Here is a 25,500-nt window from a genome sequence, read left to right on the forward strand (position 1 = left end):
AAAACAGCCTCAAAACAAAAATATGGGGTGGCAATGACAAGGTAAGGGGGTATAAAATATTAGGGCTGCAACTCGAGCCGGGTAAAACCCGACCCGCATCGACCCGACCCGAAAATAGCCTGGGTCGGGTTCAGGTTTCATGGGTTTCGGGTCGAGCCGGGTTCAGCATTCAAAAGCCCGCATGAATCTCGGGTCGAGCCGGGTTTGAAGGGGCCCGACCCGACCCGACCCGAGTTACATAAGTTATAGTATGTATATTTTTTTCTATTGTTAGTTAAAAGTTAAAGAGATAATTATATTTACACCCCTCTAGTTTCTGACACATCCACTTCCACCCCTATAGTTTAAAACGTGACAAATACACCCTTGTAGTTTCAATTTGTTTAAGGTAGGCCCCCTCAGCGGAAGGTTCGTCCATAGATTGAAGGGTTAGGATGATCCGATGGAGCTGATTTTTTGGGCACACCCTAACTATGTCAGGACCCATCAAATGAACGCTTTGGATCATCCAAACAATGTGGGCCCACATTATTTGGATGATTTTTTGGTAGTGTTTGGATTCGGGTAGGGGCCCACATTATTTGGATGATCCAAAGCATTCATTTGATGGGTCCTGACATAGATATGGTGTGCCCAAAAAATCAGCTCCATCGGATCATCCTAACCCTTCAATCTATGGATGAACCTTCAGCTGAGGGGGCAAACCTTAAACAAATTGAAACTACAGGGGTGTATTTGTCACGTTTTAAACTATAGGGGTGGAAGTGGATGTGTCAGAAACTAGAGGGGGTGTAAATGTAATTATCCCAAAGTTAAAAGTGAAAACCCACGCACCCACTGTTACTGTATGTGAGTGTAATTTATGCTTCTATGAGTTGAGTTGATTCAAGTGTTTGATTCAGCATTGTTTGATTGTAATTACAACATTGTTTGATTACAGCATTGTTTGATTCAAGTGTGATGTGAGTGTAATTACATCATTGTTTGATTCAAGTGTAATGTGAGTGTAATTTCTGCTTCTATGAGTTGAGTTGCCTTGCCAAACAAGAATTTTCCTTAAAAATTTGCATCAACGTGAAAAAACCCGACCCGACCCGAACCGACCCGAGATTTATCATGGGTAGGGCCGGGTTTGGGAATCGTGGGTTTTCCGAAAAAAAACCCGACCCGACCCGACCCGAGATATTTCTCGGGTAGGGTTGGGTTCTCCAAAACCCGACCCGCCCGACCCGAGTTGCAGCCCTATAAAATATTAGCCCAAGACCCCTAAAAATTCCTTTCTTTGGCATTTTATCCGGAGTTTTTACATGCTGTAAGCCCTTATAGTCCCTTATTTTTCAAAAAGTACTGCACGGACCACAGTATAGGATACCGTCTATATGATGGGCCACAATGTAAATAGGTTGTGCTCAAAAATCATTTCCATAGGATGATCCTAGCCCTCTGATATATGGAGGTTTCCATAATATGCAGTTCTTCTATTGATTAGAGGGCTAGGATCATCTTATGGATATGATATTTTGAGTACAACCTAATTACCCTATCAAATGGATGGTCTAGATCAAGATATGGATTTCTTTTTGGCATGTGAAGAGGTCCACTGATTGTGTAGCCGACAAGCTAGTTAGGGATAGTGTCACCAAAGCGGATTTGAAGTTGTTTGATTTCCTCCCCGCCTTGAATTGACGGCCATTAAATCAGAGATGGGGTTGCTATTTACAGTTGGCCTGTATTTTTTCTTTTTCTTCTCATGTGTAGTTGTTTGGACCACCTTGGTCTTTTCCTATTTAATGAATATCTATGCTATTCAAAGTAATAATAAATTCAAAATTCTAAACGAGAATAAGATATAGTCTGTCTATCTGGACTCTCATTTTTTTTTGCTTCAAGGAGCTTCGTACTCTATTGCCCGTTCCTATTGCAAGAAAAGATTAGTGACACTGCGATGTTTCAGAAAATTTGTTGGCTTCTTGCTTTGTTTCATTGATCTTATTTCTAAGGAAGTGATATATCCGTCCCTTTTCATTACTTCGGACACCTAGCCGCAGTGTATCCATGACTGCACAGGGGCTGTTGTACTTCACATGGGAAGGATTCAAAATTTCTAGGGTTTAGTAGGCGTTTTGGTTGGTTTTCGGTTGGCACGTCATCTACTAGAGGTATATGGTTACATAGTTTGATTAGGAGACTACTAGCCTTGTCTTTCCCTTGTTTGCTCATTTGGTATGACTTATATGTCCCATCAAGCTACTTGAAAAAAGAAATTTTGTTTGCTAGTAGAGTCTTGGGATTTATTGTTCTTCTTTCTTTTCTCTATAATGGTATTGACACCTCTGTTGCCCCTTATTTTGGTAATGACACTCCGCAGCATAAAACTATTTTAGTTGACAACCAAACACTACTTAGTACCAAGGTTTAAAATTTTGGTTTCGGTACCGGTTTCGGACCTTGAAATTTCGGTTGAAATTTGGTACAAAACCCGAAATTAATATTTTATTCAATATTAAATTTCGGCCGAAATGACAGAAATTTCGGTGAAATATTAAATTAATATTAAAAAAACAGATTTTTTGGGGAAAATTTTGGAAAAACCGAAATTTCGACCGAAATTCCAAAATTTTGGCCAAAATAAATGACCGTTTCGGTTTTTATTGATTTCGGTGTCGGTCTCCACCGAAAATTTCGAATTTCGGTCGAAATTTAAAACCATGCTTAGCACTACTCTATCAGGAGACTACTTCACTGCAGTCTGCTACGTGCAGGCAAATAGAGCCTAAGGCGTCCACGTTTTACATTTGGAAAAGGATCAATTACTAATGGGGGACAAAAATTAGGTGGAATTATCAACAAGACCCATGCTTTTCAGAAATTATCAATGAGGGACAAAAGAGGTCTTGTCATTAAAAGCTGGACAAAAATGCCATTTTCTTAAGCAACACGTTTTGCTTTTCCACTTTTCCTTCTTCTCTCATCTTTCCCTCTCTTTTTTTTTTACTTTTTCATTTTCAACTTTGATTTTTTACCTTACCAGTCATCTTCTTCATCATTTAGCCACCATTAGAGGTGGGAAAACTCGAAAATTTGAAACGTGAGTTCATTCCCATCTATCTCTCAATATCTAGGTTTTGTTTTTCATTTGTTTTAGGGTTTTGCATTTCTCCTTCTCCCTTTCAATGGAGGATGAGGAAGATGAATCGTACGATAGAAAGAAAAAAAACGTGAAAATGAACGAGTGAAAAAAAAAACATGAAGTAAAAACGTGTTCATAAGGGACTTGATAAGCCCATTCGGAATTTGGTAACCCCATTTTGATACTGGATAACCCCAACTCCAGATACTTGAAAACCCCCTTCCAAAACTCCAGTACCCTTGGGCAATTTTAAGGGACTTGATAAGTCCATTCGTAAATTGGTAACCCCATTTTGATACTAGATAACCCAAATCCCAAATACTTGAAAACCCCTTTCCAAAACTCTAGTGCCCTCGGCCAATTTTCAGGGACTTGATAAGCCCGTTCGGATATTGGTAACCCCATTTTGATACTTGATAACCCCAATCCTAGAGACTTGATAACCTCCTTCCAAAACTCCAGTACCCTCGGCCATTTTTCAAAGACTTGATAAACCCATTCAGAAATTGGTAACCCCATTTTTGATACTAGATAACCCCAATCCCAGAGACTTGAAAACCCCCTTCCAAAACTCTAGTACCCTTGGCCAATTTTCAGGGACTTGATCACCCCATTCAAAAATTAGTAACCCCATTTTTTATATTAGATAACCCCATTCTTAGAGATTTGAAAACCCTCTTTCAAAACTTCAGTACTCTCGGCCAATTTTCAAGCACTTGATAAGCCCATTCGGAAATCGGTAACCCTACTTTTGAGAGTTACTAACCCCCTTCCAGAGAGTTGATAAACCCCTTCTGCTACAAGACCCCCTGCTTATAGCAACTCTTCTAATGGCATTACAATTCTGCTCATGATAGAAATAACAAAAGAAATGGATGTTGTTTTCATTAAATGTGTTTCATGTATTACATCCCAATTTGTGTGTTACAAAAAAATAATTAAGTAAATAAAAAAATGTGTAGCCATCCATTCATGTATTACATCAACTTTTTCTTATACAACCGTGTCTTCCAAAAAAGTGAGTGAAGCCATCCATGCATTATCTCCAGAACTCACCCTAAAAAAAAAATAGCTTAAACCCTAAACAAGATAAATCAGAAACAAAGGAATGAAAAATAGTGCAAAACCCTAAAAAAAAATAACAAAGCAAAACCTAAATACAAAGAGATAGACGGTAAGAACTCAACATTCAAGTTTTCAAGATTTGTCAACAACAATGGTGGCTGAACAAGAAGGAAGATGACTGGTAGGTAAAAAAGGCGATAATGGAAAAGTAAAAGAAGAGGGAAGAAGGAAAAATCAAGGTCAAAACGTATTGTAAATGCCAAAGGGCATTTTCGTCTAGCTTTTACTGACAAGACCTCTTTTATCCCCCATTGATAATCTTTGAAAAGCATGGGTCCTTTTGATAATTTTGCCTAATGTTTGTCCCCCATTGGTAATTATTAGTCCTTTTGCTGCATGATTTGATTTGGGTCACTTATCAAAAAAAAAAAAATGATTTGATTTGGGTGGAGCAGTACTTTGGGCAGACTTTTATTTTTATTTTTTTAATTTTTTTTTTATGTATGGTTACTTTGGGCAGATTAAATATCTTTTCTTGGGTGTAAGTTGTACTCAAGGTCCTACTTTTCATCACTTATCATTGTTCAACCAGGTATATGATGTGGAGAGAATGGTGAAGGAGGCAGAGATGTTTGCGAATGAAGACAGAGAGGAGGGATGCTATAGACACAAAGAACCAGGTATATGAAGTGATTTATGAAGGTTGGGTTCACTGAATAGATGCTAATTTCACCGATAGCAAGTGAGAGTTTTGTTTTCTTTTTGGTATAGGATGTGATTTATGAGGGTTGGGTTCTCTTGCTAAGTCTGTTGTGGGGATTTTGGAATGAGATTTAAGTAGATCTGGATTGGATAGAAATAGTTAGGAAGCCCACAATAGCAAAGAAACTAGTTTTCTGTGGAAGGCCTTCCAAGAAGAGGGGATTAGAATCATTTGTCATTAGAAATTGCAAGCATACATGTTATTGTCAAGAAATAGTTTTCTTTATTTTCCTTGTAAAATAACACAGTTATGAGAAAATTACATTACAAGATTCTCCCTTTTTTTAGCTGTGGAGAATGGGAAAAGCAAAAATATCTATAAAATCCCGTTCGGCTATCTGACTTGGTTTCACTTCATAAGATTATCATCAACCAAGATTCTTTAGATCATTGCTCTCACAATGGCAGCAACGAAGTTCACTGCACACTTCCATAATATTGGCTGAAATGATAGATGCAATGTAATGTAAAAAAACCATCTGGTTTGAACATCCATAGCCACATTTATGTGAGCCAGCTCTACTTTCTTTGGCTACTTTATGAACTAAAAAGCAATGAATTCTATGTCTTCATCAGTTAAGAAAATGATAATTTTTTTCTGATAGGATCTACATTCTACAAAAATAGAACAACAGCAACTCACTCGAAAGCTCTCCCACATCCATCGAAAGCAGGAAAATGTTACAAAAAAATAATAATAATAAGGTTCTCTTAGCTTCTCTCAGACCTACTTCTTGATTGGTCATCTTCATCATTCCACCAAGGGTCCACCTGGGGAAGCTGATATTCGTCGGGTTTTAGAGCCAATGCAAAATCCGGCAAGGCAGGTGTTGTTCCAATGATTCTGCAAGTGCAGACACATACACACATCAGTTGATTGCACCATCACTCCCAATTTCATCTGACAAGACGAAATCACATTGTCGTATATGCTTTAAGGAGCAGGATACAATTCCCAAAAATTTACTTACCTTTCATGATTGTATAGATCCTGGTTGATGCGCACCTTGCTAGACGTATCTTTTGGAATCTTCTCAGAGAGATATTTCATAGTACCCCAAAGAGGAGGATTCCTGAAAAGCCATTGGTAGTTAAGGGTTGAGAGTTCTGCATAGGTGTAGTGTAATTTTGGCAGTTTACAATGATTTCCAAAATAGGAGTCTCACTAACCTTGAGGTAGGAGGGGCCATGCTGAAGGCTTCACATGTTTTTTTACTTTCTTTGAGGAACTCTTCTGCCGCTTGTAGAGCAGCTACAGCCATACAATGAGATTTCTCTGTGTTCCCTTCATCGAGGATTAACCCATGATAATAATACGCAGCAGCCTGGAAAAAATATATGTAAATACACCATGTATACCTCAGATGGGCATAAAAACCAGAAAAGAAAGGTCAAATACATGTTTTTGTATCGATCTAGTTATGCTTATATACATATGATGCAATGCCCAAACTACTTGACCAATTTGAAACTCAGATGTTGACTAGTTTGTTCAAGTCCCAAATGCGAGTCCATACGCCACTTCCATAAAAGTCAGTATTTTTCTACAATCCAATAAATTCATTCTTTTTGAAATTGTCAAGTTTTCCGTCAACAAGTTCAACTTAGGAACCACAAGACCAACCACATTAAGTAAATGACAATCAGGGTTCATTCCAACATATACAAAAATAAAGAGAACATTACAGAATTATTTTTATGAACAAATAGTGACAATAATTACATCTAGTATATCGTCCAACGAGTTTAATAAGGCTATAATAAGACTAGTATTTACGAGCGGGTTGTCACGGGCTTGCTAATCCTTAGTCATGCATCCGTGAGACACTCGTGCAACACCCCAACGTTAGCGGTAAGTCAAACTAACCCACGTGACCTAGCCCTGGCCTAAGGCAAGAAGGACACTTAAACTCACAAAAAGGAAGCACACAAAAGTGAATGGAAAGACTTGTATTGCTCTCTAGTAAGAATGCTTACAAGTTCTAAGGTTTCAGAGGTCGCAGAGGTGATTTAAATGAGGAGCTCACCTATATCTATAGGTTCCCTGCTCCTACACTAACGGTCTTGATCATACCATATGACAATCAATCTAATGGACTAGGACTACCACAGAAAATTTTAATCTCTAGAATTCTCCATACATGTCTCTACAAGGAATCTCAAGAATGCAGCAATTGTCATGGCCCTACTACCTTTCAAAAAAAAATTGTCATGGCCCTACTAATCCTTAGCTTCACACTTGTGCAACTACTCATGCAACACACATATGTTAGCCTCGAGACATCCTAACTGAAGTGACCTAGCCTTGGCAAAAGGCAAGAAGAACACTTAGGCAAGAAGGAAGCACATAAGAGTCAATGGAAGGATGACTTATATTGCTATCAAATTAGAATGCTTACAAGTTTTGAGGTTTGAATGTTTCAGAAAAAGAAGGTTTGAATGTTTCAGAGGTGATTTGCAAATGCCCTATATATAAGCTCACTCCTACACCAATAGTCTTGATCATGCCATATGTGGAAATCATATAATGGTTCAGAACCCTCATAAAAATTTCTAGACTCTCTAGAATTCCCTATACATGTATCTACAAAGGAAGCTCAGGAATATTTTACAACTCCTATTCACCTCTACGAATAACTACATACTTATAGGCCTTTCAGGAGTCTTCCACACACCTCTAGACTTATGGAATGTTCTCCACTCCTCCAATCTTGTGTTGAGCCAACTTTAGGCCTATAAAATGGGATCAAGGGAGACCAATTCTCATCACATGACAAGGTGTCTCTAAGAAGCAAAATCTCCGTACCATAGTTTACTGAGATATGTAACCCATGTGACTCACTCTTTGAGAACCACATAAGAGAATTTCATCTGATAAGGCTCAAGAGGAAACACGCAAGTACTTTTCTCATCAGTTTTCAAGGGCTTCAATGCTCTCCTGAAAAGGGACTTGTCAGGTTGTTGGTAAAATGTAAAAGAAAAAAAGCAGTGATTTTAGAGGAGTCCATACATGGACCCTTCTCTCATGCAGTGCACACCTTATCTTCCTGTTTCAATTTATGCCACTCCTTAAATGATGGAAAAAATTGTATAATGTTAATGTGATCTATAGGGGTGAGAGTTATATTTCCCTTGGGGCTCAAAAACACCTTGATGAAAATTCCTTTGAATCCTTGGATTTTGCATCCAATATTTCCTCCCTTACCACCTCTCTTCAAGCTTCTGTAATTTCTAGGGGTTTATAAATCCAGATCTCCAGTAAAAGACCTTTCCAGTGCTTACTGATATATTATGCTGCTGTTTATCACCATTTCCGTAATGTTCTTTGTCATGCTTGTCTGATAACTATTTTTAATATATCACATCAGAGGAAAGCTATGATAAGCGTAATCATGACGCATTCTTTTTTAAAGCATTAGATCATGATGGTGGTAAGGATAATAGGCAATGTCCAGAAGAGGACAAAAATAATACAAAAATGCATGAAATCTTGAACAATCACAAGAATACGAGATTGCAAAAAAGTAATGGCCCTAAAATCAGGATAAAAACGAATAAGGATGAATGTACAACAACATGATAAATGGCTAAGATGGTGCATGACAGAAAAGATGAGAAGAAAATACAAGAAACCATTAAAAAATACCTTTGCTTCAACATGTTTCCACTTAACAAAGAGCTGATGCTTTTCCCCCCAACCATTCGTTAATGGAAGGTGTATAATGTTCTCTTGAGCCTGTTCAAAATAGAATCACTCAGCATAACAGGAAAAATACTGTAGCTCCACGTGTGTCACCATATTTATAAGCATGGCCTTTAAAAGAAATTACAAATGAATATGGTTAAGTAATAAATATCAAACATGTAAAAGAACTGAAGATTAAGGAACCAGGCGTAATGAGGTTATGAATGGCATAAAAGTAGCTGGAGGGGCAGATAAAAAGTGAGATTGAGAGAATCATGATAAGCATATCAATGAAATTTCTAGTGGAAGTGAACCAAAATGCAAGCTACACTGCATCTAAACTCTCACCATGAGAGTGTAACAAAGTCCACATTCCATTTGTCTGGAAAACATGGGTAGGCAAGACGACATTGCAAATATGGAATCAAACCTGCAAGATGAACAGAGATTCTGGTGCATATGAGTTTCATATCACCGACAATGATCTCAGACTATCATCTTTGAAGTCCTCCAGTTTTCGTTGAATAAACACCAATTAACAAGCTAAAAGTTCAAAAGAACATGCTCGAGGACATTGTGTCCATTTTAGTCTTAATAATGACTGGATTGACACGCTCTTAAAATGAGCCAAATATGGGAAGAAGAGCAGACAGAAATGGTGGAGAGTGGTTTTAGAAGTACCAGGCAGAGGTTGGGTAAATCATTGGACCTGAATTAGATGCAATTGCTTTAGAACTTTGTTTGACATGAGTTGCCTTCATACCAGGAATATGTTTAGTAACTTCCACATCTACGGAAGTTTTCATACTTTGGGAATTTTCATAATTTTCTAAGTGGCATTTGATAATTTGCATAGTCATTTACAAAGTTCCTGATCCAAAGAGCCACGATCTGACCAAAGAAAGAAAAAGAGATTTCGTAGGAGATGAAGGAGGAGATCTGGACATATCCTCGTGAATACATCTTTTTCTGAAAGATGTCCTTGTGAATACATATATCCAGATAGCAATTGTCTCTTTCTAAAAACTCGCTGATTCAACCATTGACTCACCCTACCTTGGCCGAGTTCTTGTCTGAGCCTAAGTTTTGAGCTAGTCAATCAAAACCTCCATGGATTTTCCCGAGTTGAAGAAAAATTGACAGCATCAATTTTTTCAACAATGGCAATTGTAATGGTCAGACCGTGAAAGAGAGCACCAAAGCATAGTTATGGTGGATAAGGAAGCAAGTAGAAGTTTGAACTTGTTCAAAAGATAGAGAACATCACTTGGATGACTGAGTGGATATGTTGCAGCAATAGTTAGCTGCAGCAAGCTCAATTTAGGGGCACAGCAAATATAGGGGTTCCTAAATCCTTGGTGGACTACAAAAAAGGAAACCACAGTGATGTGTGTTGGAAATGAGAATCGCCTTGAAGCATGAAAGAGGGGCAGAGAAATGTTGGGGGAGATACTAGTAAGCATACTCAATTTAGGGGCACAGCAAATATAGGGGTTCCTAAATCCTTGGTGGACTACAAAAAAAGGAAACCACAGTGATGTGTGTGGGAAATGAGAATCGCCTTGAAGCATGAAAGAGGGGCAGAGAAATGTTGGGGGAGATACTAGTAAGCATACTCAATTTAGGGGCACAGCAAATATAGGGGTTCCTAAATCCTTGCTGGACTACAAAAAAAGGAAACCACAGTGATGTGTGTTGGAAATGAGAATCGCCTTGAAGCATGAACGAGGGGCAGAGAAATGTTGGGGGAGATACTAGTAAGCATACATAATCACAAATCTTGTTCTTTAATTCCTGTTCTCTTGTCACCAGGGGAAGAAATTTGAAATCCAGAAAGATTTTAGGTAAAATATCAGTAAAATTTCAGCATTGATATTACTGTTTTAAATCATTATATGTTTGTAAGGAAAAATATTAATAATCTTTTCCCTTGCCAAAGATTCACAAGATTGGATGTTTCAGAGAAAAGGGGAAGGCGATTATATCACTGCTCGCTTCCAACTCTTGTAAAACTTTAAAAAATATCTTGCACTTGTGTAGTTATGGAGAAAGGTTACGAAAGGAGAAATTGAACAAAGGTGAAGATGGTGCACTTGAAAGTTGTCAAAGGTTGCAGGGTATCAGGTGGTGACACTGACAACAAGGTGGGTTACAAGAACACAAGTTGAGTATTTGCAGCAATATTGGTGGGATGGAATCATACAATAGTAGAACTAGTTCTTGAATTCAACGTGGTTTTCTGTAAAGAGGTGGGCAAGAAAGCTTCCCAAGGAAAGCAAATGCTTGGATAACAGAAATATTCCATGATAAAATTTAGAGAAACCAAATTATGGGATGAAAACCTGTTTTTATTCCATGTTAAATAAACAGAATCAACTTAATGAAGCTCACATAATGGAAGGAAGAAAACAGCAATAATAATAAAACAAAAAGGAAAAATGAAGACAAAAACTAGCACATTAAGAAACAGGGTTAACATTCACAAATTAAACACACACAGGGTTACGTGTTATAATATATAAAAGTCCCATATGATTGGTATGATGGACTTGATGATGATAAAGAAAGAATGTGTCAATACCTGATGCCAGTACTTCACCATCTCACATGCAAGCCTTCGTTTCACTGCTAGTGTGGCCTTAGTACTATCAATTGCCATTCCAAGTTGAATATCAACACCCTAAATCAACCATGAAAGGGAAAAGATCAAAAGAACACACACACAGAGAGAGAGAGAGAGAGAGAGAGAGAGAGAGAGAGAGAGAGAGAGAGAGAGAGAGAGAGAGAGAGAGAGAGAGAGAGAGAGAGAGAGAGAGAGAGAGAGATTCATCTATTTCTATAACAAAATTTGACAATTTATCTGGTTTTAGAAGAAGTAAGAAAGAAGAAAAATGAACCCCATACAGTGAAAATTGGACTTCAAGAATGAAGTTGATTATAATCATTCTACATGTTAGTATAAGATTTTATGAATTTTACCAAGACCTATATTCATTCAATAAGGTAAACTATAACCCATAGTAGCAAGCTTCATTGATCCATAGGAGCAAGCTATGGAAATATAATGAAACCATAATGAGAAGAATGATAACATGATAAATCCCAGGTAGCATAAAACTCTTACAAGAATTCTCTAATAGTTACAGCAAATCAAGGAGAAATATGGGATTAAAAAACTATTAATAAAGACCTGAATGAATAGCATCAGTGACTGTCCAGAAGGCCACACATTGTGCACACCCTCATGACTAAACAAGACAACTGCATTAACATGGATGTTAGATCAGATTTCACCTTAACTTCCATTTCAAAATATTGAATTATCCAAATAAAATTGGTAGGATGCCACTATATAGATATTTCCAGAATCATTTTCACATACCAGTGCAACATTTTGCATGCAACAATTAACCTATTTGAATTTGAGCCATATAGTTCCAGTTGGAAGAATTAGAAATACTACAAGGCTGTGTGGAAATTTATCTGTCACAATGCTTTGATTATACAGTTTAAACGATACAACATACCAAACAGAAAGGCATCATAACAGGGACTAAGCTCTAGCTAAAATGGATGACACTTTGTCAGTCAAGCCAGAGGCTGCAGGCTCAATCCAGGTATAATTATCGAAAACAGAAGTCTTCATAACTCCGATAATGCTATATCACAATGACTCTGCCATCTCTTTGAAATAACTTTATCTTTCAAAATACTAGTTATCTCGAGTGTCCATGCGCATGCTTCTTTGTATAATCCAGTAAGAGTATATGATTGTGAACCATCAGACATGTCAATTTTGAATTTTAAATGCATCATCCATTCTCAAACTGAAAAGTCAGAATCTCAGTCACAGGAATTTGTATTAATATGCCAATATTAAGATCAAATCTACAATCAACGTGATATGGGCATAAAGCATTAGAACCCACTCAAAAAGAGTATTAGTGAAACCAACCATTTCTACGAGTTACAACAGGAACAATGCGTAAGCACTAAGTTAGGAACCAAGCATCCACAGACTCCAGCAAGAGTGATAAAGAATGCTAATGTCTCCTCCAGGATAGCATTGACAAGGAGAAATCCAGATACATTGTAACAATATCAATAGATGATTGGAAATTAGTGCATACCTGGCCTAGTGCTTGCAGACAAAGAGCTCGCATTGCTCCTTCGGATAGGTCCACTGGGAGCTCTGTCCTACAGTTTTACAGAAATGGTCACAGCAATCAATGTATTTGCAATGCTTCATGAAACATGACGGCAAAACTAATCCTAAACTATACAGATGCTTCAATATCAACATTCAGTCCCATCAGTTTTTATTCAAAGTAAGTATTTTATCAACATTAAGAAGGCACATAAAAAGTGAAGGTCGGTACAGAAAACAAGAATAGTAAGCCATAAACCTGAGTTCTGGGGGCATCTGAGGGAGAACGTATCGGATAGCGCAATCCAAATATCCTGCCGCCTTCAAGAAAATATCAACAGAAGTCGTTCTGTTCTCTGATGCAAAAGCACGTAGAAAAATGAGAATCGATGGTCGACGTAATCTAGAAAGTGCAAAAATAACATGGGCAATTATAACTCTACATGTGGGAAGAGAAAAGATAATTTCCATTGTTGATTGGTGAAAAAGGATCAAGATAATAAGTTATTTTCATGTACACAATAACTACAAAAGTGACAATGAGAACTATACTTCAATACAACTTATCGACATCATATACGGGTTGAACTTCTCAAACAGAAGTTCAGAAGTTTCCAAACTCTCCACTTGTGCATAAATATTTTATAAGTACATAAGCCAGGCAATTATTTTATCAATTTTTTCTTAAAATTGTTAAGATTGGTATCATACACCAAACTTTTGGAGAATATAAAACAAAAAGAGTACGAAAGAAGAGACAAAAATTTGTCAGGGGTAAAACTAAGTAATGAAATGATATAATTTGTGTGAGCGTGTTCCTGTAACCAGATCAATTATTTATTGATACGGATTGATTATAGATTGTAGCACAATCACTATCAGGTTTTCATTAGGAAGATGGTGTGTTCGAGTTCATGAGGATAATGTCGAACATTAGGTAATTCAGAGGACGGGTGAATAACATGTTCTACCCATGGTGTTAAATTTCGACCAAAATCCGAAGACAGAAACCGAAATTTCCCGAAATTCCGAATTTCGGCCATTACCAAATTTCGGCCGAAATTTGGGAATTTCTGGAATTTCGGTCCGAAATTTCGGTTAATTGTAATTAAAAAAAAAAAATATATATATATATATATATATATATATATGTGTGTTACAAAATTTCGGCCGAAATTTTGAAATTTCGTAAATATTATTTTTTAATTAATACCAAATTTTGGAATTTCAGTCGAAAGTTCGGTTTTCCAAAGGTCCGAAACGGTTACTGAAACCGGAATTTTAAACCATGGTTCTACCTCAATTATATAAACAAAGAAAAATATTACAAAGAATAAGAAAATCTGCAGAACATGGCCCACTCCAAATGCCCACCTTCGGATACTTTTGGTTGATAACCATCTGTAGATGTTTTAGGAAGAAGCAATAAATTTGCTTGTGATAAGGATAGCATAGCCATCAAGTGTAAAACTGACAGTACCTCATACCAAGCATTTGACATGGCTGTTTCCTAGAAAATAAGAAAAACAGTATTACTTATAAAGGATTAAGGGAAGAGGGGGAAAAAGGAGTAAAGTTTCACGCATTAAATAAAAAATATATATACCCACCTCTGCATCATCCTCATGATTAACCCACACAAACTGTACAATGTTCTTTAGCTGGCTTCCTGTACAATACAGTCATGCAACTGTCAAAGAATAAACAAAACAGAATTGATATGTTATTGCGCATTAACTGATTGAAATTTAAGGTGAAGATCTTAAGTTACCATGTTTTACTAATCCCAATAAAACTGGCAAGTAATCTTCAAGAGCCTGCTGGAGATCAGCCAATGTTGACCCCCCTGTAGACATCAAATCCAATGGACTGTATCAATACCATATTTAGTCCAACTGAAATGACCATAGCATTATTATCATTCAAACAAACCGTGTTGAGTAGCTGTTTTTCTCCTTGGCCTTGGGTTAGTAGGAACTTCCTGGCCAGCCATGACAACTATTCGTGTTCTAAGTGCAGATAGACGTTCTGCTAAACTTTTAGACAAGCAGCCACCCAGGGGCTGAGAAAAGTCCAAGGTTTTAGGGATGCGTATACCGGGCACAAATACAAACACCTCCCCCACATTCCCTGGCCTTCTTCTTAGTCCGCCACCATCTTTTTGCGTTGATACCAGGCATCCCATATTCTGGTACCTATTTCTGCAAGCATATAAAACAGTGGGAAATATTGTTAGGTTAGCATTCTTCTCGAGTACGTCCAAACACATCTGAAACTGAAAAAGTAGCAACATTTGAACCTTTTTACTCAGTCAGGGTAATTAATGGAAGAATGCGAAGAAAAAGAACGAAAAACAAAACGCAGTAACTTAAGAGTGGATCAACAAAATTTGGAAATCAAAATCTTTGCGGATTAATTAAAAGCCAACAACAGAGTATTAAGGCGACTCATGACATGAGTACTACTTCAGGAGATGTTACTAGAAATTGTCAGAAAGACAGACAGTCAAAATTCATGAGGCCGTATTATTTCTTTTCAGTTTTCACATCCCTTCAATTTTTCCGATGCGGGATTTCTTGCTTTTGCGTGGAACCCCCAACAGGAAAAAAGGTACAGAGAAATTTTCTAAATTGCAAAGCTAGGATAAGCACCCATAGAGGTAGCACTACGCTACGCATGCAGAAATTGACAAAAGAAGAGAAATGGTGAGATTCACAAGTCCATTAATTCATTTTACTTCTTTCTTTTTTTCCTCTTGACCCAAATTCAACTAATGTAATAAGACATCAATCAACAATGCACTGACAATAGATTTTCCTCACCTTTTTTGAAGCTCAACCGATCCGTCAAAATTTCTTTTAAGCTCTGCAGAAACAATTCACGGATCAGAAGATAAGAAACTGAGGAAAAGGAAGAAATCACGCAGAAGCAATGATGAACTGACAGGTTTTTCTTTTTTGTAACCCCAAAATCTAGTTATGGCAATCAAAAGGTAAAACCACCATTGCAAATTAACCTTAATATAAAGTTCAAAAAAAATTAAAATCTCAAAATAAAACTCAAAAATTCTGGGGAAAATGTACGGAAAAAGGAAAATTACAGTTAGATATGTTAATTCATAGATCGGATGAAATTTCAATGGAACCAGATAGAGATCCATGAATATGGAGTCCATATACATAACATGGATCTTTGAAACTAAACACAATCAACATGTTCGAATTAAGCTACTAAAAACTTGATTTTTTTAAACCTTGGAGTAAGTAGAAAAAAAAAGGTACAATACTACAGTAACCAGAAATCTCATGCAATTCAGTGACAAACAAAAATTAATCGATTTCGAGTTCACACATTCCAAAAGGGAAATCAAGATTCTTCAACAAATGGCAAGCAAACAAGATAAAACGAGTATAAATTACACCAGCAAAACTAGTTAATCTGTAGAATTCAGAAAACAGAAGAGAGAAGAAGAAAAAATTCAAGAAAATGAGCATCCAATCCGTCAATTCGAATAGGAATTCCCGATCCGCTCTCATTTTTTTGCATCATTAATAAAAAACCGAGATCCGATTCTTGGAAAATTCTTTCATGGAATCGTATCTTACCTTATCCAGAACCTTTCAGTAACCAAAAATTCACTCAAAATTTTCCCTTTCCTACAGTAAATCTCGCATCTGCGTTGAACTAATAGTCCTTCAAAACCCTAGCTTTTCTTACGAGTGGAGGATTTTCTGAATTTCAAGAGTTCGAATCGAACAGAGAGTAGACAGAGAGAGAGAGAGAGAGAGAGAGAGAGAGAGTCCTTTTAATTATATTTTTTTCACCGCTGTTAGCGTCCAAATGGCAAGGGGTGTGGCAGTATCAATTCCTGTCGATCTAAATACGCCCGAGATTTTTGGATGTTTGCCACGGGCTTTGCCTTTCTAAGATTGAGATCCCAAGAAGCATAATACAAAAGCGGAAAGTTCGTGAGGCTATATATATAGGTGGGGAAGTGACATTTGCGTCCTTTTTCTTCCCGGGGCCACCCAATTTTCTTTTTACACGGGGTGGTCTGGGGAGGAAGAGGGTGCGAATATATCATATATGATATTTTTTTGGGAAATGTTATCAGCACAACCATGTTTTGACTTTTGATAATAGCACAGATACAACATATCTTTTCTTTTTGGGTTTTGCTAAGGGCACCCGTTAAGGGGCACTGGGAATGATATTTTCCAATCATTTTACACAATATTTGATAAAAATATATCCTCGTGCATTGGAACCCATGGTTGTAGATAGGGGTGTAAACGAGCCGAGCCGAGCCGAGCTTGGCCGGCTCGGCTCGTTAAGCTCAAAAGCTCGGCTTGGTCAGGCTCGCGAGCCTTATCGAGCTCGAATTATATTAATTTCACACCCCTCATCTTCCCTGGACAGCCCTATATAGTATTTTTTTACTATTCTTTTTACACTACGGGGGGTGGTCCAAGTAACAAATGGGGTTCCAAAAACAAAGTGACATATTTTGCCTCCCCCTTTCACCCCTTGGACAACCCTTTTAGTGTATATATTAATATAATATATATATATATATATATATATATATATATATATATATATATATATATATAAATATATTAAATTCTTAACCAGCCAAGTTCGAGCGAGCTCCCGAGCCAAAATTGACACCCTTAGTTGTGGATCCGAATTTGTTAGTACGGGACATTTTCTTTTCCAAGTGAAATCCCCTAGTATATGAAAGAATGAAAAGGTGATTTCGTTGTTGTGGAATAAGAAACCTTCGTATCTTAATGCATGTATTTAATTTATTCGGACCTATTAGAGCGGGATCCACTTTTGGGGGAATATGAAACTTGGCATGTCTTTTTCTTTCTAATAGGCTTTTGAGAGCTCTGTGTGAACTGTAATAATATTGTCATCCGTTTTAAAAAAAAGAAAAGTCAAGCTGTGTTTTTGCAATTATTAAAAGGGATCTAGCGTCCATTGCAGAAGGCATTCCGCGGATGGGCTGTTGCATGTCCCTTATTAAAATATGGTAGTGCCAACATCAGCAGCTTTTGTACTACCGTGATAGTGAAACTCTTGTCTTTTCTCTTTAATTGATTGCTGAGAACTTTTTGAGATTTGTAATGTCTGATTAAATGATAAAAGACAAGATGAAGATCGTCTTATTATCAAAAACTTGGTAGTGGGAATAACATCAGCTTTTTCATGTTTTTGTTGGTGGATGATATTACCAGCAGCAAAATTAGAGACTCCACCCATATATGTGTCCTCGAACTAAAACTTAGGGGCATATTTTCATCATATGAGTAGCATTCCTCACTAGGATACAATGGGTCATATCATTGGCCGCCCAAGAATCTGCGTTCTTGTATTGTAACCAGCAAACTTCGAGATTTCCACCGATGTCAATTTGTCTTATTCAAGCAAAGAAACAGTCTGATTTGAAGCTTCTATCGTTTCCTTATTACTAAAAAAGACAACGTCGACCTAAACAACTCATATTTATTAATTTCATAATCTCTCAAGAACTTTACATTTCTTTTAATAACTTTATATCTTCTAGTCGCAATTTCTAATATAACCAACAAAACATTTTATTGATTCTTCACCCATATATCATATAAAGGCTACTTATACATTATTCACTGCCATGTTTTGAAGACGGACCTAACTCAACTCATTTTTTCATTATTTAATCAGTGGTCAGAAGCCATTACAATTCTAAAAAAACTCTTAACAGCCAGTTAAAAGAGAAAGGACGAGATGAGTTAGGCCAATTATCAAAACATGGTAGCGCCAATATAAGTAGCGTGTAGATATTATCTGTACATATCTATAAAATATTAGGGTTCCACCTTGGATAAGTTTGTATTCATCTCCAAAAATTTAAAGGATGAAATTTTATTCAATTGTATTTTCTCCAAAAAGTTCTCAAGAGGAGTGATAAATCGACCCCTATGTGTCTATCTCTCTCCTCTTTCTCTCTCTAACCCAGAGGAGAGAGAAAGACAAATAGGGGGTCGATTTAGGATATTTGGGGGTTGATTTATCAGTGCCCTATGTATTTCCATATTATAATCATAGAAATGCATGTCATCAAGATTGGGTACTTGGGTGTATGGGTAAGCGATAAATTTAGTTAGGAAGTGGGGCTTACCTAATAACGACAACACATGTTTGATACAAGACCCCGTAATCCCATCGTACCGTCCTTTAATTCTCCACCGTACACCTGGCAAGACGAGACCACGTGGCATTTCTTCATTGGTGTCTCGTCATCGATAGGGACAAGGGCGGCAATCAAAAGCGAGACCAGCCTCTCACCAGCAGGACACGTGGTATAGGATGGACACGTGGCGCTCTTCTACAAGGGATCTTTTCCTTTTTCTCTGCCTTGTGCGGCAGGGCTCACGAGGGACCGTTGAGCGTTGTATACAGACGCATGAGCGTTGGGAAGGCAGACCCCCTGGTCAAAGCTGATTGTGCTTAGCTTAGAAACTACTTAAAACCCTATTTGTTTTCGGAGGTATTCTAAACTACTTAAACCCGTGGGGAAAATCTAATCCCCATCCCCGCCCCGCACGCTAAGGGGAAACGTGTTTGATGGATTTTTTAGTTGAAAAAGTCTACTAAAAATACATTTGAAAAAGATATTAGGGAGAATTTAAGAATACCAAAGAAAATTTGTTCAATGGCAAGTGCGGCTACCCAAATTAAAAGCAACAAACCCATCCCCGCCCCGCCCATTATTCGGGAATTTTTTCAATCCCCATCCCCGCTCGAATCGGGGAATCCCCACCCCGGCGGGGGCCGATCCCCTCATTTGCAGGTTTAATTGCCGGCCCTAAAGACAATGCTAGAACGAAATTTGCAGTAGTGGGGACCGTGAGGAGGTGGTTGCCTATGGAACCCTTGACTCCGGGTGGTTGAAGTTAAATTTGATGGCTCTAGCATGAGGTACCGAGGGCCCTCGGGTATAAGATATGTTCTTAGAGATGAGAATAGCCCTACAAAATGAGCCTTCCCAAGTCCAATTGGAATCAGGGACTCAAATGAGGCAGAAGAGAGAGCGATCCTGCCATAAGAATGATGCCGGATAGAGATATGAGCAGTCTTATAGTGGAGGGTGATTCCTTCAACATCATCAGATGGTTGGAAGGCCGATCTCCACACCTGTGAAGATTTTAAGAGCTCATTGACTAGATCATGGACCGGGTCGTTAGAGATTTTTGACTTTCTTCCCCTAAAGGAGTATTTGTATTATTTTTTTCTTTTCCTTTACTTGTTCGGTCTTCTATGGCCCATGAACGTCCTGGTCATGGTTGTTCATATTAAAAAAGTTTCACCATTTCAGGAAAAAAAACATATCATGACCTCAAGGTTGCAACGCAGAGCAGCATTATTAAGAATCAAAGAAGCCAATGAGGACCCAATAGTTTTAGAGGGCCCAATGGTTGTTCAAACTTGACCTCAAGCTACAATGCAATGGGGCGGACACTCATTCCTTTCATTTGACGTGTCATGCCGTGTCTCGTAACCCGGGATCGAAGCCATGGCGCACCCTTGGCCATGTATTGTTTTGTCCTTGAGAGCTTTTGTCTGATCGCCTTCAACCGAAAGCGCTTAGCTGTTGTTGGAGCTAGTCGCATTCTCTGTTGCAGCTAGGGCACATGTGACTTTACATCACAAGAGAATTTGCTTAAAAATCGTTTATGACCTATTTGTTTTGGAGATTTTATACCGTGTAATAGTCCCTTATTTTTCAAAAGGTACTATACGGGCCATCCTATAGATAATCCAACCCATCCATGTGATGGTCCATAACGTAAATAGGTTGTGCCCAAAAAATCATTTCCATAGGATGATCCTACCCTCCGATCTATAGAGGTTCCCATAATATGCAGTTCATCTATAGAACAGAGGGTTGGAATCATCCTATAGAAATGATTTTTGGGCACAACCTATTTATGTTATGGCCCATCATATGGACGGTTTGGATCATCCTATGGTGTGGTCCGTATAATACTTTTTGAAAAATAAGAGACTATAAGGGCTTACACCGTATAAAATCTCTTCGTTATGTTTTGACTAATTATGATTAGGGTTTTTTTTTGTGAAAGAAGCTTTCTACTTTGGCTGATTTGCAAAAACAGTATGACAATTTACAGGTAGTCTTCATGAGTGAATTTTGCAAATCAGGTCATGCCATCCATTTGTGATCAAAATACTCATTGTAGATTTTTTGACTCATGAAAAGACCAAAATGTCCTTACATGTGATAAGACAAAAATTACCTTGTGAAAAGAGTCAACCCATAGAACAAGGGTATGTGAGTATCATTTTTTTTGTTTGATGGGTAAGTAGAGGTTAGGCAGGACCTCAACCAGATATATTAGATAGAAAAAAAAGAAATTACATGGGAGCCCACAAGGGCGACAAAGACATAGAGCAAGAAGAAAAATGAGAGAGACAGAGATAGCTCTATGCAGGGAATTACAATCTAGTATATAGAGTTCCACATTTGTCTTCATGGAGAATAAGCTGCATGTCTGGAGTCATTGCGGAAGGAGCAATATCTACACCTTTTAGACAGCAATTCCGTTTGGAGAGGTAATCCGCTGCGGCATTAGCCTCTCTCCAGGTATGAGTAATGGTCCATGACTGGAAGGAGCTTAATAGTGCAAATATTTCATTGATGAGCTTGAGGAGTCTCCATGTGAATATCATTTCTATATATGCTAGCATGGGCAAAGAATGCTCAATGATATGTTTTGAATCCCAATGTAAAAAAATAGCCCTAACATGATGTGTAAAATGGTGGGGCCTACCCAATACATGAGCTCAAGTGGAGATCGGGATCAAACCTGTCAAAGCATGAGGTAAAATGGTGGCCCAACCCGATGCATGGGTTTGAGTTGAGTTTGTGGGCAGACCCACCTATCAAGACATATCACTGGCTCTGTTTAGATGCGTAAGTATTCTTTGGGGAAGTAAAGTCTATAGAGGGGGCAGGATTTTGGATGCAATTAAACCCCCGGTAAATTCATGTAAAGCCAAGTACGTTAGTCTGTTTGGATGTAAGTTAACTGGGATAAAGAAAGTTAGAGAGAGAGAGAGAGAAGAAGAAGAAGAAGAAGAGGGGAACCTAAGAAATTTCTTCTTTTCTGAGTTTTCTCATATGAAATCCTAGTGATGCCGTGTCACCAGACATGCAGTTAAAACTATACATTTTTTGTCTGGTAATTGTTAGGGATATTGATGCGACATTGGCAACCAAACAAAGCCCAAGTGTCGCGAGTGTTTTGGTTTTCTTTTATAAAGTAATTTTCGTCTTCTCACATACTTATCTTTCATATTAGTCTCAATAACTAGTAGTTTGAAGCCTTAAGAAACCAGTGTGTTTTTTTGTAAGTGGTTGCTTCATCCGGAAATTGAGCCTTTAAGTACTACTTCCTACTTTTAGGAATATTTGAAGACTTGTATCTTCTTTAGATTTGTTATTCCTCTCACTCTGCGAGGCCTATCCTCTCAAGCGGTGAGGTCTGTGTTCTCAGTCGACGAAGCCGCACATTAAGGACATTCTAGTTTTTATGAGTTAAAAAATCTACCATGGGTATTTTGGTCACAAACTGATGAAATAACTTCATCCGCAAAATTCACTCAAATGTGAAGACTTTATTTGTAAATAGTCAAATTATAAAACTGTTTCCGTAAATGAAGCAAAGTGGAAGACTTGTTTTGCAATGAGGGAAGGAAAATGAAACTGCCTGTGTCACGTCTTGATGAATGATGATAGTGATTTGAGCTTGCAAAATTAGATCTTCCCACGATAATACCAAATTAACTGTACCTTTCATGGCCTTTCACGGGAAAGGAAGTGAAAAGGATAGCGAAGACTGGTGAAGGGAGGAAATGTTGGCACACCCTGATCTTTATAAGAATGAACAGCTCTGACTGTCTTTACCTTGAAAACGTCACTAGACTCGCTACTAACTATTAGGAGCATATATGGAATGGGAATTGATGTTAATATATATCAGAACTTAAGAAGTACAAAGAATGAAAAAAAAAGAGGTGTGCTCTTACAAGGTTAGGCGGGCATAGTTAAAAAAAAAGGGGAAATTACATTTACACCCCTTCTAGTTCCTGACACATCCACTTCTACCCCTATAGTTTAAAAACGTGACAACTACACCCCCTGTAGTTTCAATTTGTATAAGGTAGGCCCCCTCAGTTGACGGTTCGTCCACAGATTGAAGGATTAGGATGATCCGATGGAGCTGATTTTTTGGGCACACCCTATCTATGTCAGGGCCCATCAATGACCGCTTTGGATCATCCAAACACCCAAAGCTGATGCATTATCCTAAGCTGATGCATCAACTACAGGGGGTGTAGTTGTCACGTTTTTAAACTATAGGGGTAGAAGTGGATGTGTCAGAAACTAGAGGGGGTGTAAATGTAATTTTCCCTTAAAAAAATCACTCATGTCCGTTTGGATGTATGTATACAATAGAAAGAAAGGACATTAGATTCTCATTTCTTTACTTCCATTTTCCTCCTGATTTGAGAGTAAACCCAAAAGCTGATGCATTATCCTAAGCTTTGATTTTTCAAGATTTTTTGTATTTCTATTTTTTAATTTTATGAGTAATCCATTTACACCCAACAATAATAATGGTTTGGATAAGGGATAGTAGTCCCCACCTGTACTTTTACCTGCCATTATTTTAATTTTCAAAATAGGGCTGTCCACTATAATTATAAACTTTGGCTTCAGGAATAAAGGTAAATTAGGTAATATTTGGAAATTTTGGTATATTTTTGGGAATAGCTCAGCAAAAATTTGGAAAAACCACTTGCCTTTTTACTATTTACTATTTACTATGCATATATATCCACTGTATATATGTTTTTTTTTTTTTTTTTAAAAAGAGACAATAAAAGGCGTAAAATGATGGTTAAATGCATGTGTTATCTAGATTCGGATGCTTCGATTTGTTTAGAATTTCTCGAAATGTGGGACTACGAATTGACAACTGATTAAATAATAAGGCATGTTCGACCTGTTCGATTCAAATTGTGACAACCTATGGTGAGGGCTCCCAACCGATTATTGGCCAAAATCAAACATAATTTTGGGCCAATAATCAGTTGGGGCGTCTCATTTAGGGCTGCAAATGAACTGAGCCGGATCACGAACACGTTTGACTTTTTTTAACAAATGCACCCATTCAACCCACATATTTTCAATCTTACTCCCCTCCTTTATGCTTTTTAACAAAGGCACCCATTGAAGCCACATAATTTCAATCTTACCCCCCTCCTTTATACTTTTTTAATAAAAAATCTATAGGGTGATCTTAACCATCCGATTGAAGAGGAATTATGGAAACCTCTATAGATTGGAGGGCTAGGATCAGCCTATGGAAACGATTTTACGGGCATAACCTATTGATGTTGTGTTCCATCACATGGACGGTTTGGATCAACCTATGATGTGGTCCGTACAGTTCTATGTCGGCCCGTGTGACATTGAAACCCCTCTTCACCATACAAAGAGGAGTTGGGGTTTTTTTCTATAGTTCTTTGCCTTCTCTGCGAGATCCGTGCAACATTGAAACCCTAGAAAAAGGACGCGACAGAAGATCTTCTTCCCATCTTGCTATTATATTTTCTAAGGCTTTTTTCAATCGAAGATATCATTGGAGTTCCTTCTAGCTCTCTCTCTCTCTCTCGACTGCAAATCAAACGAGGTTTGATCTCTTTTCTTGTTAGGAACATTCCTTTATTTCTTCTCTATCTTTGTTTGTTTTTCAGAAATTTGTGATGTAAAAAGTGCAGTTTTATAGCAAATCTATTTTTTTTTTAACTTTAGTGCATGCTTGAGGGGTATCCTTTGTTGATAATAGCTACAAAATCTTTGGCCGTATGTTATTATTTCAATTTCTTTAGTGGTATGAGGATTTGAAGGAACGGAATTGAGACATGCGTGTTAATTATCCCCCTTCTCTCCCTCTCTATGCTCTCTTTCTAGAATGTCTCACCATAAACAACACAATAATTATCCAAACAATATAAAGCGTGATATCAATAAAACAACTTAAAACTTAATATAAGAAACACTTTTCAATCTTTACGTTTGTAGTGAATTTCCTTGCGGCCAAACTAGACTTTGTATCCGTTGCAGAGATTGGCAAATCATTGCTGCTCACTTGTACCATTGCTATTGCTATTTATCGGAAATGGGACGGGAGAAAAGTAGTGAAAAAGTCTTTTCCACGTCATTTATTTCATTTTCCACGTTTGATAAAATAGTTTCCAAGGAAACTAAAAAACACCAAAAATATCAGTTTCCGTGAAAAAAAATAGGGGTTTCCCCGGAAACCCAACGGGAAAGAAAAAAACAGAACACAGCATTAAAAATGGTCTAACAAGAAGGGGCGTCATTGTAAATTTGTAATACAATGAGGCACCCAATTACGGTACACTAGGTCCCACCTTCAATTGATCCGAACCATTCATTTGGTAGCCCTTGCTTTGGATCACCCCAAAAATATGGGCATGCATGAATTTGTTTTTGCACTTGAGCGCATATCAGCTCAAGGGCAGTGTGAAACTACTAACTACTCCAAAAGCTTAAGCTATTGGAGAAAGGCGTTATTTACTTTAACACTACTATCCGGGAGGTTCGAACTCGAG

At 37.7% G+C, this 25,500-nt stretch overlaps 1 protein-coding gene across 2 annotated transcripts; it reads right to left on the reverse strand.

Moving 5' to 3' along the window:
• Positions 1-5,395: 5,395 nt before the first annotated feature.
• Positions 5,396-16,723, reverse strand: LOC143854602 (uncharacterized). 2 transcript variants are annotated; one of them, XM_077364642.1, is made up of 14 exons: positions 16,395-16,723; positions 15,612-15,654; positions 14,722-14,990; positions 14,561-14,635; positions 14,400-14,458; positions 14,164-14,299; positions 13,049-13,145; positions 12,773-12,834; positions 11,833-11,903; positions 11,224-11,322; positions 8,604-8,693; positions 6,128-6,282; positions 5,929-6,030; positions 5,396-5,801 (listed from the first exon to the last, which is right to left on the reverse strand). In XM_077364642.1, exons 3-14 carry the CDS (start codon positions 14,972-14,974, stop codon positions 5,669-5,671), a joined length of 1,332 nt encoding a protein of 443 aa, XP_077220757.1. In that variant the 5' UTR covers positions 14,975-14,990; positions 15,612-15,654; positions 16,395-16,723; the 3' UTR covers positions 5,396-5,668. The 2 variants fall into 2 exon arrangements, with proteins under 2 accessions (XP_077220757.1, XP_077220758.1); XM_077364643.1 differs by lacking the exon at positions 11,833-11,903 and having other exon boundaries at positions 12,773-12,839.
• Positions 16,724-25,500: the final 8,777 nt, after the last annotated feature.

Source organism: Tasmannia lanceolata, unplaced genomic scaffold (genome assembly GCF_043159265.1).
Source record: "Tasmannia lanceolata isolate RefF3 unplaced genomic scaffold, GAP_Taslan_0.1 ptg000020l, whole genome shotgun sequence".
NCBI classification, from domain to species: Eukaryota; Viridiplantae; Streptophyta; class Magnoliopsida; order Canellales; family Winteraceae; genus Tasmannia; species Tasmannia lanceolata.

Excerpts from the sequence above, each read along its gene's own strand:
- LOC143854602 (XM_077364642.1), bottom strand. The coding sequence starts at position 14,974 with ATGGGATGCCTGGTATCAACGCAAAAAGATGGTGGCGGACTAAGAAGA. Across the intron at positions 6,031-6,127 it reads ATGGCCCCTCCTACCTCAAG|GAATCCTCCTCTTTGGGGTA; the intron begins GTTAGTGAGACT and ends ATGGCTTTTCAG. Across the intron at positions 5,802-5,928 it reads GATCTATACAATCATGAAAG|AATCATTGGAACAACACCTG; the intron begins GTAAGTAAATTT and ends CTGCACTTGCAG.